We start from the raw sequence: 13,600 nt of genomic DNA on the forward strand, positions 1-13,600 counted from the left end.
TATACTAGGGAAGTACTATTACAAATAAAAAAAGAAGAGAGTATTTTCAGTGTATTCTACATTTGCAATACATTATACATACATGGTTGAAATGTACTTTATAAACTGATTAATTTCTTAGCTAATTATATAAATTTAAATCAAGTTGTGATTGTTTCCATTACAAGATTATCAGGAACTGCAAAAGTGCCCATTTTGTAATTGTTTAAAAGAATTCTGAACAAAGAAATGTTTTTTTACCTGCACTGCAAGAGGCAGGGAAATACTGATTTAAATGCAATTATTCCCTAGTAAGACACAGCAGATTACAAAAAATACGTCTTATGAGCCAGTTAGTTCAAAGACCACCTAGGGTAGTACAAAATTACATATAATGCTTGCAAAATTTTAGTTCACTCTGTTGAAGGAGAAGTCAAACGTCAGAAGACCGGTCGCCGAATGAATTAAGGGACAACAACGATGCTGTACGTCAGTGCATTACATAAGATCAATGAATGTCAGCAGAAAACGGGATGTTGCCAGCATAGTTAAAGGATCTGTGTCCTTAAGGAGCTGCACTCTCCGTTACACCAACTCCATCTTTCTTCTCCACGTGGAGTCTCAGATGTCGTGAAAGAGATTGTTTTGCTGTGAAACTCTTCTCACACTCAGTACAATTAAAAGGCCTCTCTCCTGTGTGTGTTCTCTGGTGTTGTATTAGAGTTGTGCTCAGACTGAAACTCTTTTCACAGACAGTGCACTTGAAGGGTCTTACACCTTTGTGTGTTCGTAGGTGTTGTATGAGGGATGGTTTCAGAGTAAAACTCTTATCACACTCGGTGCAGTTAAAAGGTCTCACTCCTGTGTGAATTCTTTGGTGTTGTAAAAGAGCGGTCTTATCAATAAAACATTTCTCACAGTTTGTGCAGTGAAAGGGCCTAATCCCCTTGTGAATATTTAGATGCCGTAATAGAGCAGATTTAACAGTGAAACATTTTGCACACTCGGTGCAGGTAAAGGGCCGCACTCCTGTGTGTATTGTTTGGTGTTGTGTAAGAGCTGTTCTCACCCTAAAACTCTTTTCACACTCCGTGCACTTGAAGGGCCTCACTCCAGTGTGTATCTGTTGGTGTCTTAGAAGAGAACCCTTTTCAGTAAACCTTTTCCCACATTCTGTGCAGGGAAATGGCCTCACTCCGGTGTGTGTTCTCTGATGATTTAGGAGATTTCCTTTTTTAGTAAAGCTTTTCCCACAGTCAGTGCACTGAAACGGCCTCTCTCCTGTGTGTATTCTTCTGTGAATTACGAGATCAGACTTTAGAGTAAAGCGTTTTTCACAGTCTGTGCAGGGAAAGGGTCTCAGACCTTTGTCGGGTCTCTGATGTGCCTCAAAAAATATCTTAGTCCTATATGCCTTCTCCCACTCACTGCTGGTCAAGCGTCTTTCTGATGTCTGGAGATCGTATTGTTGATTTAGGATGAAATTGTCAGTAAACGCCTTACACTCCGTGGATGTACTGGTCTCTCCCCTGTTCACACTTCTTTCTTCTGACTGGAAGGCTGCTGAATGAAAAGAAATGTAAAAAAACAGGGAAACAGTTTACATAAACGAGCACCAATGTGTGATATTACATCTCAGTGGTTGGCAGTACTGCTACAGGAATGTTTTGCATGTTACATTGAGAGACAGTACCAAGGATTCCTATGATACACAAATGTTAGACACTCAGGTTATTTCAGATAGATAACAGACTCTTGTCGCTCATGAGACATACTTATGTCAGTCATGTGACAGATCCACATTAGTCAAATGAAGGACGCATGTTGGACAGCCATGTGGTATGCCATGTTATGCAGATTTGTAGACGACACTGTTCTGGCCCTGAGCAGGTTTGAGTCTAACCAAACCTATGGACTAGTGGGACGACTCGAAAAGTCAGGTCTTCATCTTATTGTTGCATTCATGAAGTGAGGGGGAGGTTCTTATGTGTAGTGACAGGTCCTTCCACACTTTACGAGTGAAATAGGAGAAGGTGTGACTGGCAGATATGGTTTTTCGTGTCTGTGGGATTTGAGCAAGGAGTGCGGATGAGCAGAGGTGTCTGGAAGGTTTCTTTGAGCAGATGCAATTGTTGAGGCATGCTGGCCCAGTGCTATGTAATGCTTTGAAAGTGTGGGTGAGGAGTTTGAATTGTGTTCGTTTGTGTATGGAACAAGAGAGGGGGTCCTTCAGGTGAGGAATGATGTGAGTTCGGCATGGGAGCTTGAGCGTAACTGGCCTTAGAGTTCTGTGAGTTTTTTGTTGATCCTGGCATAGAGGATGTTCTCGTAGTTCAGCTTGCTTGTCACCAGGGTGTGCATGACGGTTTTGCTGGTGCTGATTGAGAGCCGTTCAAAAATTATCTTCAGCATCTTCAGGGTATGGAAGCATGAGGTTGTGACGGCCTTGCGACCCACCACCACCCGCAACAGGTTCCCCGACGGAGCTGGAGCAAGATCACCGCCGAGCAGCTCACCGCCTCCCTCGGCCAGAACACCCCCACCAACACAGCAGACCCCAACGAAGCAGCCAGCAACCTCACCAAGTGGCTGACCGCCTGCGCCGACGACATCGCACCACTAAAGAACCCCCCCAGCAGACCCGGCAGCAAGAAAACCCCCTGGTTCACCGGCGAACTCAAGGAATCCAAGAAGAACTGCCGCACCCTGGAGAAAGCCTGGCGGCTCAACCAGACCACAGACAACAGGACCACCTTCAAGCACGCCACCCGCAAACACCATCAGCTGATCCGTGCCACCAAGAAGTCGGCACTCAAAGAACGACTGGACAACAACGCCCACGACAGCAAGGAACTTTTCAGCATTGTCAAAGAGTTCTCCAACCCCAGCACCGGAAACAACGACATCACCCCCCTCGCAAGACCTCTGCAACTCACTCGCCGCGTTCTTCCACCGCAAGATCGCCGACATACACAACAGCTTCGACGCACAGACCACGCACCCTATCACCGAACCAACACCCGCCACCACCACCCTCTGCAACTGGACCCCGATCAGCACCGAAGACACCACCCGCACGATGAACTCCATCCACTCCGGATCACCAACCGACCCCTGCCCACACCACGTCTTCAACAAAGCCGACGCCATCATCGCACCCCATCTCCGGAACATCATCAACTCCTCCTTCCACACCGCCACCTTCCCGGAGAGCTGGAAGCACGCCGAGCTGACCGCCCTCCTGAAGAAACCAACGGCGGACCCCACCGACCTCAAGAACTACCGTCCCATCTCGCTCCTTCCCTTTCCGGCCAAAGTCATCGAGAAGACCGTCAACAGACAGCTTGCCGTCTTCCTCGGGACGAACGGATCCCTCGACCCCTCGCAGTCCGGGTTCCAGGCCAACCACAGCACCAAGACCGCCCTAATCGCAGCCACCGACGACATCAGAACCCTGATCGACAACGGGGAAACAGCGGCCCTCATCCTCTTGGACCTCTCTGCGGCGTTCGACACCGTCTGCCACCACACCCTAGTGAAGCGCCTCAGCAACATCGGGATCCGAGAGAAAGCACTGGAGTGGATCGTCTCGTTCCTCGCCGGAAGAACCCAGAGAGTCCGCCTCCCCCCGTTCAGATCCGAGGCCACCGAAGTCATCTGCGGCGTACCACAAGGATCTTCCCTCAGCCCAACCCTCTTCAACGTCTACATGAGCCCCCTCGCAGCCATCGCACGCCAACACAACCTCAACATCATCTCCTACGCTGACGACACCCAGCTGATCCTCTCCCTCACCAACGACCCCACCACCGCCAGAGCCAACCTACACGAAGGGATGAAAGACGTCGCCGACTGGATGAGGAACAGCCGCCTCAAACTGAACTCAGACAAGACGGAAGTTCTCATCCTGGGATCATCACCCTCAGCCTGGGACGACTCCTGGTGGCCCCCGGCCCTGGGCACCGCTCCCAAGCCAACAGACCACGCACGCAACCTGGGCTTCATCCTGGACTCCTCCCTGTCGATGACCAGACAAGTCAACGCCGTCTCATCTTCATGCTTCAACACCCTGTGCATGCTCTGCAAGATCTTCAGATGGATCCCCACTGAAACCAGGAAGACCTTCATCCAGGCACTCGTCACCAGCCGCCTGGACTATGGGAGCACCCTCTACGCCGGAACCACAGCCAAACTTTAAAAAAAAGACTACAGCGCATCCAGAACACATCCGCACGACTCATCCTGGACATCCCACGACACAGCCACATCACCGGACACCTGAGAGACCTGCACTGGCTCCCCGTCAGCAAGAGGATCACGTTCAGACTCCTCACCGACGCACACAAGGCTCTCCACGACCTGGGCCCCAAGTACCTCAACGACCGCATGACCTTCTACACACCCACCCGCCAGCTACGATCGACCAGCCACGCCCTCGCCACCGTACCACGCATCCGCAAAGCCACCCTCGGAGGAGGATGCTTCTCCTACCTGGCAGCCAAGACCTGGAACACCCTCCCCACCCACCTTCGGTGAACCCAGGACCATCTCTCCTTCAGAAGGCAGCTCAAGACCTGGCTGTTCGAGCAGTAGCGTTCCCCCTCCCCCAGCACCTTGAGACCCTCCCGGGTGAGTAGCGCGCTTTATAAATGCCGTGATTGATTGATCGATTGATTGACTTGAGCTGTCATGTTGAGTTTGCTGTCGATGACAAGCCAGAGGTTCTTGGTGTGAATGGTGGGGGTGAGTGTCAGTCCAAAAACTATTGCCCACCACGTAAAGCCCCGTGGTGAAGTGCTCTTCTCAAAGATCATGATTTCAGTCTTGTCAGCTTTAGACAACTGGTCTTCATCTAGTGGGTGATTTCAGTCATTCTGGTCTGTGAGGGAGGACTTGAGCTGTGTGTCGTTGGCATAGGAGAGGATGTTGGGAGAGTGGATGATGCTGGCTAAAGAGATCATTTCTGCGTTGCAGAGGGTCAGGCTCAGGGAGGATCCTTGCAGAACTTTGCAGATGAGGTCACCGGCATCCGAGGAGTGTGGTGTCAGGCTAATTGCCTGGGTCCATCCAATCAGGAAAGAGCAGATCCATCAGATTGTGTGTCCTTAGATTGCAATGTTGTGCAGGCTTTGGATGAGGATGGGGTAGGGGACTGTGCCAAATGCTGCAGAGTGTTCCAGGAGAATGAGGCCACCATGTCTCCTCCATCCAGAGTCATACGGATGTCATCTGTGGCAGCGATGATGGCAGCTTCTGTGCTGCTGTTGGGTCTGAAATTAGACTGAGTGATGTTGAGCTCTGGACCGGTCTCCTGATCCTGATATGACCTGACCTCTGGTCACCCCCATGCCGCACGGCTCCTCCTGGTTGCCCGTGACTGCCCCACTGCTGCTGCTGCCGAGGGTTCACCGCAGGTGTTCCCCTGGTACCTGTTTCGTTGGATCTGTATTGTTGCTCTGTTTTTTCCCCATACCTGGCTGTTTGTTTTGTTTTACTGTTCCTCTGATTGCCGTTCCTTTGCGCCCTTACCCTCTGTGCCCCCTCGCTCCCCGCCGCTGTTCCCCTGCGGCCCCGCCCGCTCTTTCCTTCTGTGTCCCGTGCGCCGCCCCGATCCCGCCTCCCAGCTGCTCCTCCCTCCCACTTGGCCTCTTATAGAGGGCGCCGCGCGGCAGTGAGTGTGACCTGACCTCTGGTCACCCCTCACGCCGCACGGCTCCTCCTGGTTGCCCGTGACTGCCCCACTGCTTCTGCTGCCAAGGGTTCACCGCTGGTGTGCCCCTGGTACCTGTTTAGTTGGTACTGTATTGTTGCTCTGTTTTTTCCCCATACTGGCTGTTTATTACTGTTCCTTTGATTGCCGTTCCTTTGTGCCCTTGCCCTCTGTGCCCCCCCGCTCCCCGCCGCTGCTCCCATGTGGCCCCGCCCCCTCTTTCCTTCTGTGCCCCGTGCCCTCGCCCATTGGCCGCCCCGCTCGCGCCTTCCAGCTGCTCCTCCCTCCCACTTCGCTTCTTATGGAGGGCGCCACGCAGACGCGCAGCGGAACACGCAAAGCGGGTGCGCCGCTGGAGCACCGAAGGCGCGCCAAAGGCAAGCCCGTCTGCGTCCGTCCCTGCCTGGACCGTGCCCAGCGCCAGAACCCCTGGACCCTGCACCCCCGCAACACCAGACTGCAGTACGACTCCAGCACCCTCCACGCACGCAACACCGGACGAGACCACCCCTGCTACCAGGCCACCCCAAGCGCACCCAAGGGTCCTTCACCTGCCGGAACTGCAGATACACCAGCATCCGGCCCGCCTAACCATCAACCAGAGAACCCAACCACCTCCGATGCATCCTCCTCAACACCCGCTTCACTCGCAAGCAAGCCATCGAACTCTGGGACCACCTAGACTCCACTGCCCCCGACGTCGCCTTCCTGACGGAGACCTGGCTGAACGCCACCTCAGCCCCAGACATCGCCATAGCCATCCCACAGGGCTACAAGATCTCCCGCAGAGACCGCACCAACGGAGTTGGAGGGGGAATCGCCATCATCCACAAGGACACCCTCAGAGTCTCAACCAGCACCGACGACACCCTCACCACCGCCGAGCACATGCACTTCCAGATCCACACCGACCCCAACACCACCTTCAGAGGGACTCTCGTCTACAGACCACCCGGACCACGACCACAGTTCTGCGACACCATCGCCGACCTCGTCAGCACCCACGCCCTCGCCTCCACAGACTACATTCTCCTCGGGGACCTGAACTTCCACCTCGAGAACAACAACAACGCCAACTCCACCGCCCTGATCGACAACCTCGCCAACCTCGGACTTAAACAACTCGTAACGACACCCACCCACGCCGCTGGACACACACTAGATCCCATCTTCTCCACAAGCCCCCAGGTCTCTTTCAACCGCACCACCGAACCCACCTGGACCGACCACAGATGCGTCCACTTCACCTTCAGGAAACCCACCACACACCACCGCACCCAACAGATACCACGCCGCTGCTGGGGCAAGGTCACCAAGAACCAACTGACTACCACCCTCGCCCTGAGACCACCCGCCGACCCCACCAACCCAGACACCGCCGCGGCCAACCTCAAACAATGGATCAGCGACTGCGCCAACACCCTCGCCCCTCTCAAGACCTCCACTACTAATCAACTCCAACACCCCCACACCCACCACCGATTCCACTACCCCTGCGATCACCACCCGTACATGCGCCTGACCGCCTGGACTCACGTCAGCGACGAAGACACCATCAAAACCATGAACTCCATCCACTCCGGATCCCCATCCGACCCCTGCCCTCACCACGTCTTCAACAAAGCCAGCACAACCATCGCACCCCACCTCCGAAAAACAATCAACAGCTCCTTTGAGACAGCAACCTTCCCGGTTAGCTGGAAGCACACCGAGATCAACGCCCTTCTGAAGAAACCCATGGCGGACCCCAAGGACCTCAAGAACTTCCGGCCCATCTCCCTGCTCCCGTCCCGGCAAAAGTGACAGAGAAGATTGTCAACAAACAGCTGACCCGTTACCTCGAAGACAACAACGTCCTGGACCCATCCCAATCTGGCTTCCGCAGCAACCACAGCATTCAGACCGCCCTCATCGCCGCCACCAACAACATCAGGATCCTGATGGACAAAGGAGAAACAGCCGCCCTCATCCTCCTGGACCTATCAGCTGCCTTCGACACGGTCTGCCACCGCACCCTATCAGCCAGCCTTCATGATGCCGGAATTCAAGAGAAAGCCCTGGCCTGGACCACATCCTTCCTCTCCGGCAGAACCCAGAGTGTCCGCCTCCCTCCCTTCCGCTCAAAAACCACCGAGATCATCTGCGGCGTCCCACAGGGATCCTACCTCAGCCCGACGCTGTTCAATATCTGCATGGCTCCACTCGCCCACGTCGCACGACAACACAGCCTCAACATAATCTCCTAAGCCAACGACACCCAGCTGATCATATCCCTCACTGAAGACCACAACACCGCCAAAGCCAACCTCCACAGAGGAATGAAGGCCATCGCCGACTGGATGAAGGACAGCAGACTGAAGCTGAATTCAGACAAACCAGAGGTCCACATCCTCGGACCCACCCCATCAGTCTGGGACAACTGCTGGTGGCCCACATCGCTAGGCACACCCCTGGAACCCACCGACCATGCACACAACCTGGGCTTCATCCTCGACTCCTCCCTCTCCATGACCAAGCAAGTCAACGCCGTCTCTGCGTCCTGCTTCAACACCCACCGAATGCTCTGCAGGATTTTCAAGTGGATCCCTCTCGACACGAGAAAAACCGTCACCCAGGCCCTCATCACCAACAGACTCGACTACGGAAACGCCCTCTACTCAGGAACAACAGCCAAGCTCCTGAGACCACTACAACGAATCCAGAACGCCTCAGGACTACTGATCCTCGACGTCCCCCGGCGCAGCCATATCGCACCCCACCTGAGAGGCCTGCACTGGCTCCCAGTCAACAAGAGGATCACCTTCAAACTCCTCATCCTCGCACACAAAGAGCTACACAACACCGGACCATCATACCTCAACAACCGGCTCAGCTTCCACACCCCCACCCGCAACCTCCGCTCTGCCACACTCGCCCTCGCCACAGTTCCTCGTATCCGGAAAACCACCTGTGAGAAGTTGGCCTGATATATAATGTTCACTATTCTAGTGAGCACTTTGTATCAGTCCAAACAACCCTTATTGATGATTGGTTGTAAGTCAACCTTATAGACCAGCTATCCTAGTAGCATGGATACGTGCAGTCTTCGGGCTAAACTCTAGAAGGCGTGTTAAGCCAGCTGTTATACCATCACATATACCCCTTGAACACCAAGTGAAAGGACACCACACAAGTGTTATGAAAATAAACAGTGTATTTATTTAGATCCAACAACCCTGTACTCTTTATGAGGACAGGGTACTAAGCACACAACAAAACTCTTACGAAAATACTATAAGTTGCACAATTTACACAAATGCCCGAGGGGCACGAAAAACTATGTACTATAAAAGTGGAATGCGAAATTACTAGCAGGTAAGTACTGTACTAATAGGCTTTGGAATCGCTAGGACTGGACTACTGAACCTTCAGATTACTAGCAGGAGGCCTAGGGGACTCGGGTGCATAGTGTGCACTCTCACGCGGGATGCGGGACAAAGTCTATGGATACTAGTAAATGCAAAGTTAGTGTTCTCGGGCGAACCCGACTAGGTAGGTCAAAAACGAAAGTGGATCCAGGCACTTGGAGAGTTGTTCCACGCTGGAGCACCGGGGTACTCGGTTTACCTAGCCCAGGGGCTGCGGCTGCATAGGGTTCAAGTGTCGTCGGAAACCCTCGTTGACGAACCAGGAGCCTGAAAGAAGAAGTTGCTGGCAGGCGACCAGTGAAGAAGTTCGAAGTATTCCAAGCCTGGATCGAAGATGGAAGACACCTGTAAGCAGAGGGGACCAAGTTCTGAATCACTAGCCAGTGATTAGCTGGGCACCAGGATGGCACCGGACAAAGTCACCTCGACCAGGTGAGTGGGCGACGCTGGGCTCTGCAGTCTCACGGACCAGGAGGCGTTGTCGGAGACCAGGATGGAGGTGCGAGCTGTCCCATGATGGTATCTGCTGTCGACTTCGCTGGACCCAGGATTGGGGCAACAAGTCTTGGCAAATGCAAGCCCACGCGGTGGAATTAAAATGGCGTCTGGAGTGGACCAGGAGGGTCCGGGGTGCTCCTCTTTTGGAGGGGAGCAAGGGCCAGTCTGGAGCAACCAGACCAGCAGTGTTGATGTCGTTCGTCGTCGGGAAGGCCACAAGCCAGCGGGCTAGTAGCCAGAATACGCGGTGAGCAGCAAAAAGCAGAAGGGCCCCACGCAGATCTGGTGGATGCTGGAGGGCTGAACTTCGGTGCTGGAGCTGCTCAGGGTTGGGGCTTCTCGGACCCCAAAGCACTCACTTGAGGATCCCTCGGCGGTCGTGCTGGGCAAGCGTCGTGCAGTCTTGAAGATGGCCAGTCCCTCGAGGTCTCGTCGCACCCACGGATCTCAGCTGAGCTGACGATGTGGGTAGAAGTCAGTGGTGCCAGGGAAGCCGGGTCTCGTCGTGCTGGTCAGTCGGATTCCGGAGGAAGGACATGCAGCAAACCGCAGTGTTCTTGGATGGTGCCTGCGGGTGCAGGGTGACTACTCCTTAGTCACAAGGGAGAAATCTTGAGAAGAAGTCGAGAGTTCCTTTCGTAGAAAGTAGTTTCAGGATTCAAAGATGATCTCATTTGGAAGGGGGCCCGCTCCTATCTTTATACTAGGAAAAGGGGCTGGCACGCGACTAGGTCCTGCCCATGGGTGGGACCAGGAAGGGGGGTGGTTACACCCCTCTCCCATGCCGGACTTTCCCCAGCTCAGGGGCTGGTGTGCCCCTGGAACTGGTTCTAGCCGGCAGATGCATAGTGAGCACCGGGGTGCCATTTGCAGTCACCTTCCTCTAAAGCCCTGCCTACCCAGGATACACAAAACCCTGTCTGGGATGGTGCTAGGACCGCCCCTGACAGGAAACCCTTTGTCCAAGCTCCCCTCGCTGGAAGGACTCCCAGCTGCAGGGGGTCAGACTTGTGTCTGTGGTGACAGCATCCATTTTGTGATGCTGAGGCTTGAGTTAACTTTAACCGGGGTTCACAGTTACATACATGTCGTGTCCCTCTAGAAGGGTGGAATGCTAACCCCGTCGCCAGAATTGGCGAGGGGTTAGTATTCCAATTCGTATGACACCTTACTCGACATGTTTTGATAAAGCGATACCAGAGATAGCATATAACCCCGAGGATTATAATGCACCTAAGAGTATATGGTATGCGTTATCATGGAACAGCTATTAGGACTTGGTTCCGCAAGCTGCAAACGGGCTCAGCTCATGCCAGAGCACCATCTCACACGATTCCAAGCACTCTGCCTTCAGGATTGTCAAGGCCTGCCATAGGAGTGACTGATAGGAATCTGTGTGTCCATTTTAGGGTTAGATATAGGTATACTATATCTAAAGCAAAGGGTGATTACACCACCTTGCCCCAGCTGTCGTGCAGCCAGTTGTGTCAGATTTGGATGGCCAGCCAAGGGTGGCATAATACATGCTGCAGCCCCTGGTAGGCCCTGGGTACACCTATGCCCTGAGTTACAGGGTCTGATAAGGTGGCCCAGTACCAATTGGTTATGTACCTAAGGTACAGGGAATCCATTTTACAGAGAGAGCAGTAGGCCTGGGGCTCTGAATAGCAGGGTCCCAGGTCAACTAAGTCGGAAAACCAGCAAAACACCAGGCAAAAAGTTGGGGGCAACCATAGTCAGGTATCCACCTTCCTACACAACCCCCCCCCCCCCCCCCCAAACGAAAGGAGATAAGGCTATCCTTGACCAGGTAAGCCTATATTGCCTGAGTGGCCATATGAGGTGGTAAATGCACTGGCATGGTTACCCCCTGTATCATGGTCCACTAAGCAATCCTTCACCCTAAGGGTATCTGAGGGTCTCCACCATAGGGAATCACTACCTGTGGGGTGTTTTGGCAAAGAAAAAGGCTGGTGCTGGGATGAGTACTGAAGTGAGGCTCCACTACTTTTGGGCTCAACTTCCTCCAATCACTACTCACCAAATCTGCCTTTCTTTCCATGACTGAGTTGCTATTAGCTCTCAGGGTCAACCTCTGGCTACCTAAAGCTGGAGGCTGAGTCCCTCTGTTTGGCTTACTGGAGGGACAGGTCAGGTTAGGGGTTTTTAGGCCCCATGTTTGGCTGTGCCCAACAGTGTCCAGCTGTGGGAGGTCCCTAACTACTTTTAAGGGGGATCCCTCAGGAGTCTGTTTTATTTTCCCTTGGCTAGGTCTACTAGCTTCAGTGATCCTAATCTGTTGATTGGGGAGTTCCTTTGGACAGGGGGCCCTTTGGGGTCCACCACTGGCCTCCCTGACCTTTACAGCCCTAGGCTGATTGAGGCAGGGTAGAGAGGTGCAGGCTACCTGCTCCAGACTGGGTCCCACCTGGGAAAGGTCCACTGCCATCAGGGGCTCTGCCAGGCTAGGCCTGACTACCTCTGGGGCAGTTCCTTCACCAGGGGTAGAGTCAGTTCCCTGAGGAGGCTGGCTCTCACCTAGTCTCTGGGAGGGGGAAGACTTTTCTTCCTCCTCAATGCTCTCAGTTTGGGTGGAGTGATCCATTGTTTCAGGCTTCACAACCCCACTACCTGTTTGAGTAGAGGCTGAGACCATTACTGCCTTACCAACCTTTTCAGGAGGGCACTCAGTTTGTATTTGGGCTGTGACTGTCACAGCCCTCCTATCCTGTTCAGGAAAGTCTGTCTGAGCCTGGGCAGTGGCTACCACTGCTCTTCCAACCTTTTCAGGGAGGAATGGTGATGGACTGGGGCTGTAGCTATTACTGCCCCACTAACCTTTCTGGGTAGGCCTTTCATCCTGGAGTGGGTTTCTTGCTCCACCTCAGCCCATGCTGAGAGTTCCAGGTCATTCCCCAGTAAGCAATCTACAGGTAGGGTGTCTGTCACTGCCACTCTCATGGGCCCTGTGACATTATCCCAGCTGAGCTCGACTTCTGCCATGGGATGCCTTCTTTTCACTCCATGAACGTCCGTCACCTGATAAATGAAACCAGGGGTCAGTTGAGCAGAGGGGACCAGATGGTCAATCACCATGGTGATGCTGGCCCCTGTGTCTCTGTATGCCTCAACTTGCTGACCATTGATAAAGGGCTCTTGTCTATACTTTCCCAAAATGTGGGTACCAGTAGTGAAGTTGGCAAACCCCATGCCAGTCTCACAGACAAGAGTTGTGTCAGGGGATCTGGCTAGGCCATAATCCACCTGGTTTCCCAAAGTAATGCCCACCACATTCTTGGGGGCACTCCCACCACCTGGGGGATTACCACTAGTGGTAACAGGAGGTCTGGGAGTAGTACCTGGGGGTAAGTTCTCCTTCTTGTTGTTGGCCTTGGGACAACTGCTGTCACTTTTATAATGGCCTACCTGTTTGCAGGTATGACAATAAGGTTTCTTTTGGGTTTTGGGAGAAGTTTGGGACCCACCCTTTTCAGAGGAATTTTGGGGCTCTGTGGTTTGATCAGAAGATTTATTCCCACCCTTCTCTTGAGGCTTGGTTGATTCCTTCTTTTGGTCACCACCCTGGTTCTTAGGCCTGACCCTGGTTCTGACCCATTTGTCTGCCCTCTTACCCAATTCTTGTGGAGAGGTCAGATCAGAGTCTACCAGGTGCTGGTGTAATAACTGGTTCTGACAATTACTTAAGATTTGCTCTCATAATTAGATTGTACAATCCTTTGAAATCAGTAACCTTACTTCCCCGTAGCCAGCCTTCAAAAGCCTTAGTGGCACAATCAACAAAGTCAGTCCAATCCTGAGACTGAGTTTTCTGGGTATCTCTGAACATCAACCTGTACTGTTCAGTGGTTAAACCAAACCCATCAACCAGTGTATTCTTCAGGACTTGGTAATTGTTAGCATCCTCAACTCTAGTAGTGAGGAGCTTATCTCTACCTTTGCCTTAAAAGGAGAGCCACAAGATAGCTGCCCACTGACTCTGGGGGAC

General features: G+C 53.2%; 2 protein-coding genes across 2 annotated transcripts in view; one reads left to right on the forward strand and one right to left on the reverse strand.

The window, feature by feature from the left end:
- Nucleotides 1-13,600, forward strand: part of LOC147736825 (uncharacterized) — a 467,810-nt gene that overhangs the window by 206,757 nt on the left and 247,453 nt on the right. The gene's annotated exons all lie outside the window — the stretch shown is intronic.
- The window catches only part of LOC147736827 (uncharacterized), a 39,797-nt gene continuing 26,250 nt past the window's right edge, over nt 54-13,600 (reverse strand). The window contains exon 3 of the mRNA XM_086953514.1: nt 54-1,542. Coding sequence (XP_086809640.1) covers nt 545-1,542 — 998 coding nt within the window. The 3' untranslated portion in view covers nt 54-544. The remainder of the gene's footprint in view (nt 1,543-13,600) is intronic.

This window comes from Lissotriton vulgaris, chromosome 1_2 (assembly GCF_964263255.1).
Source record: "Lissotriton vulgaris chromosome 1_2, aLisVul1.2, whole genome shotgun sequence".
Lineage (NCBI taxonomy): Eukaryota > Metazoa > Chordata > Amphibia > Caudata > Salamandridae > Lissotriton > Lissotriton vulgaris.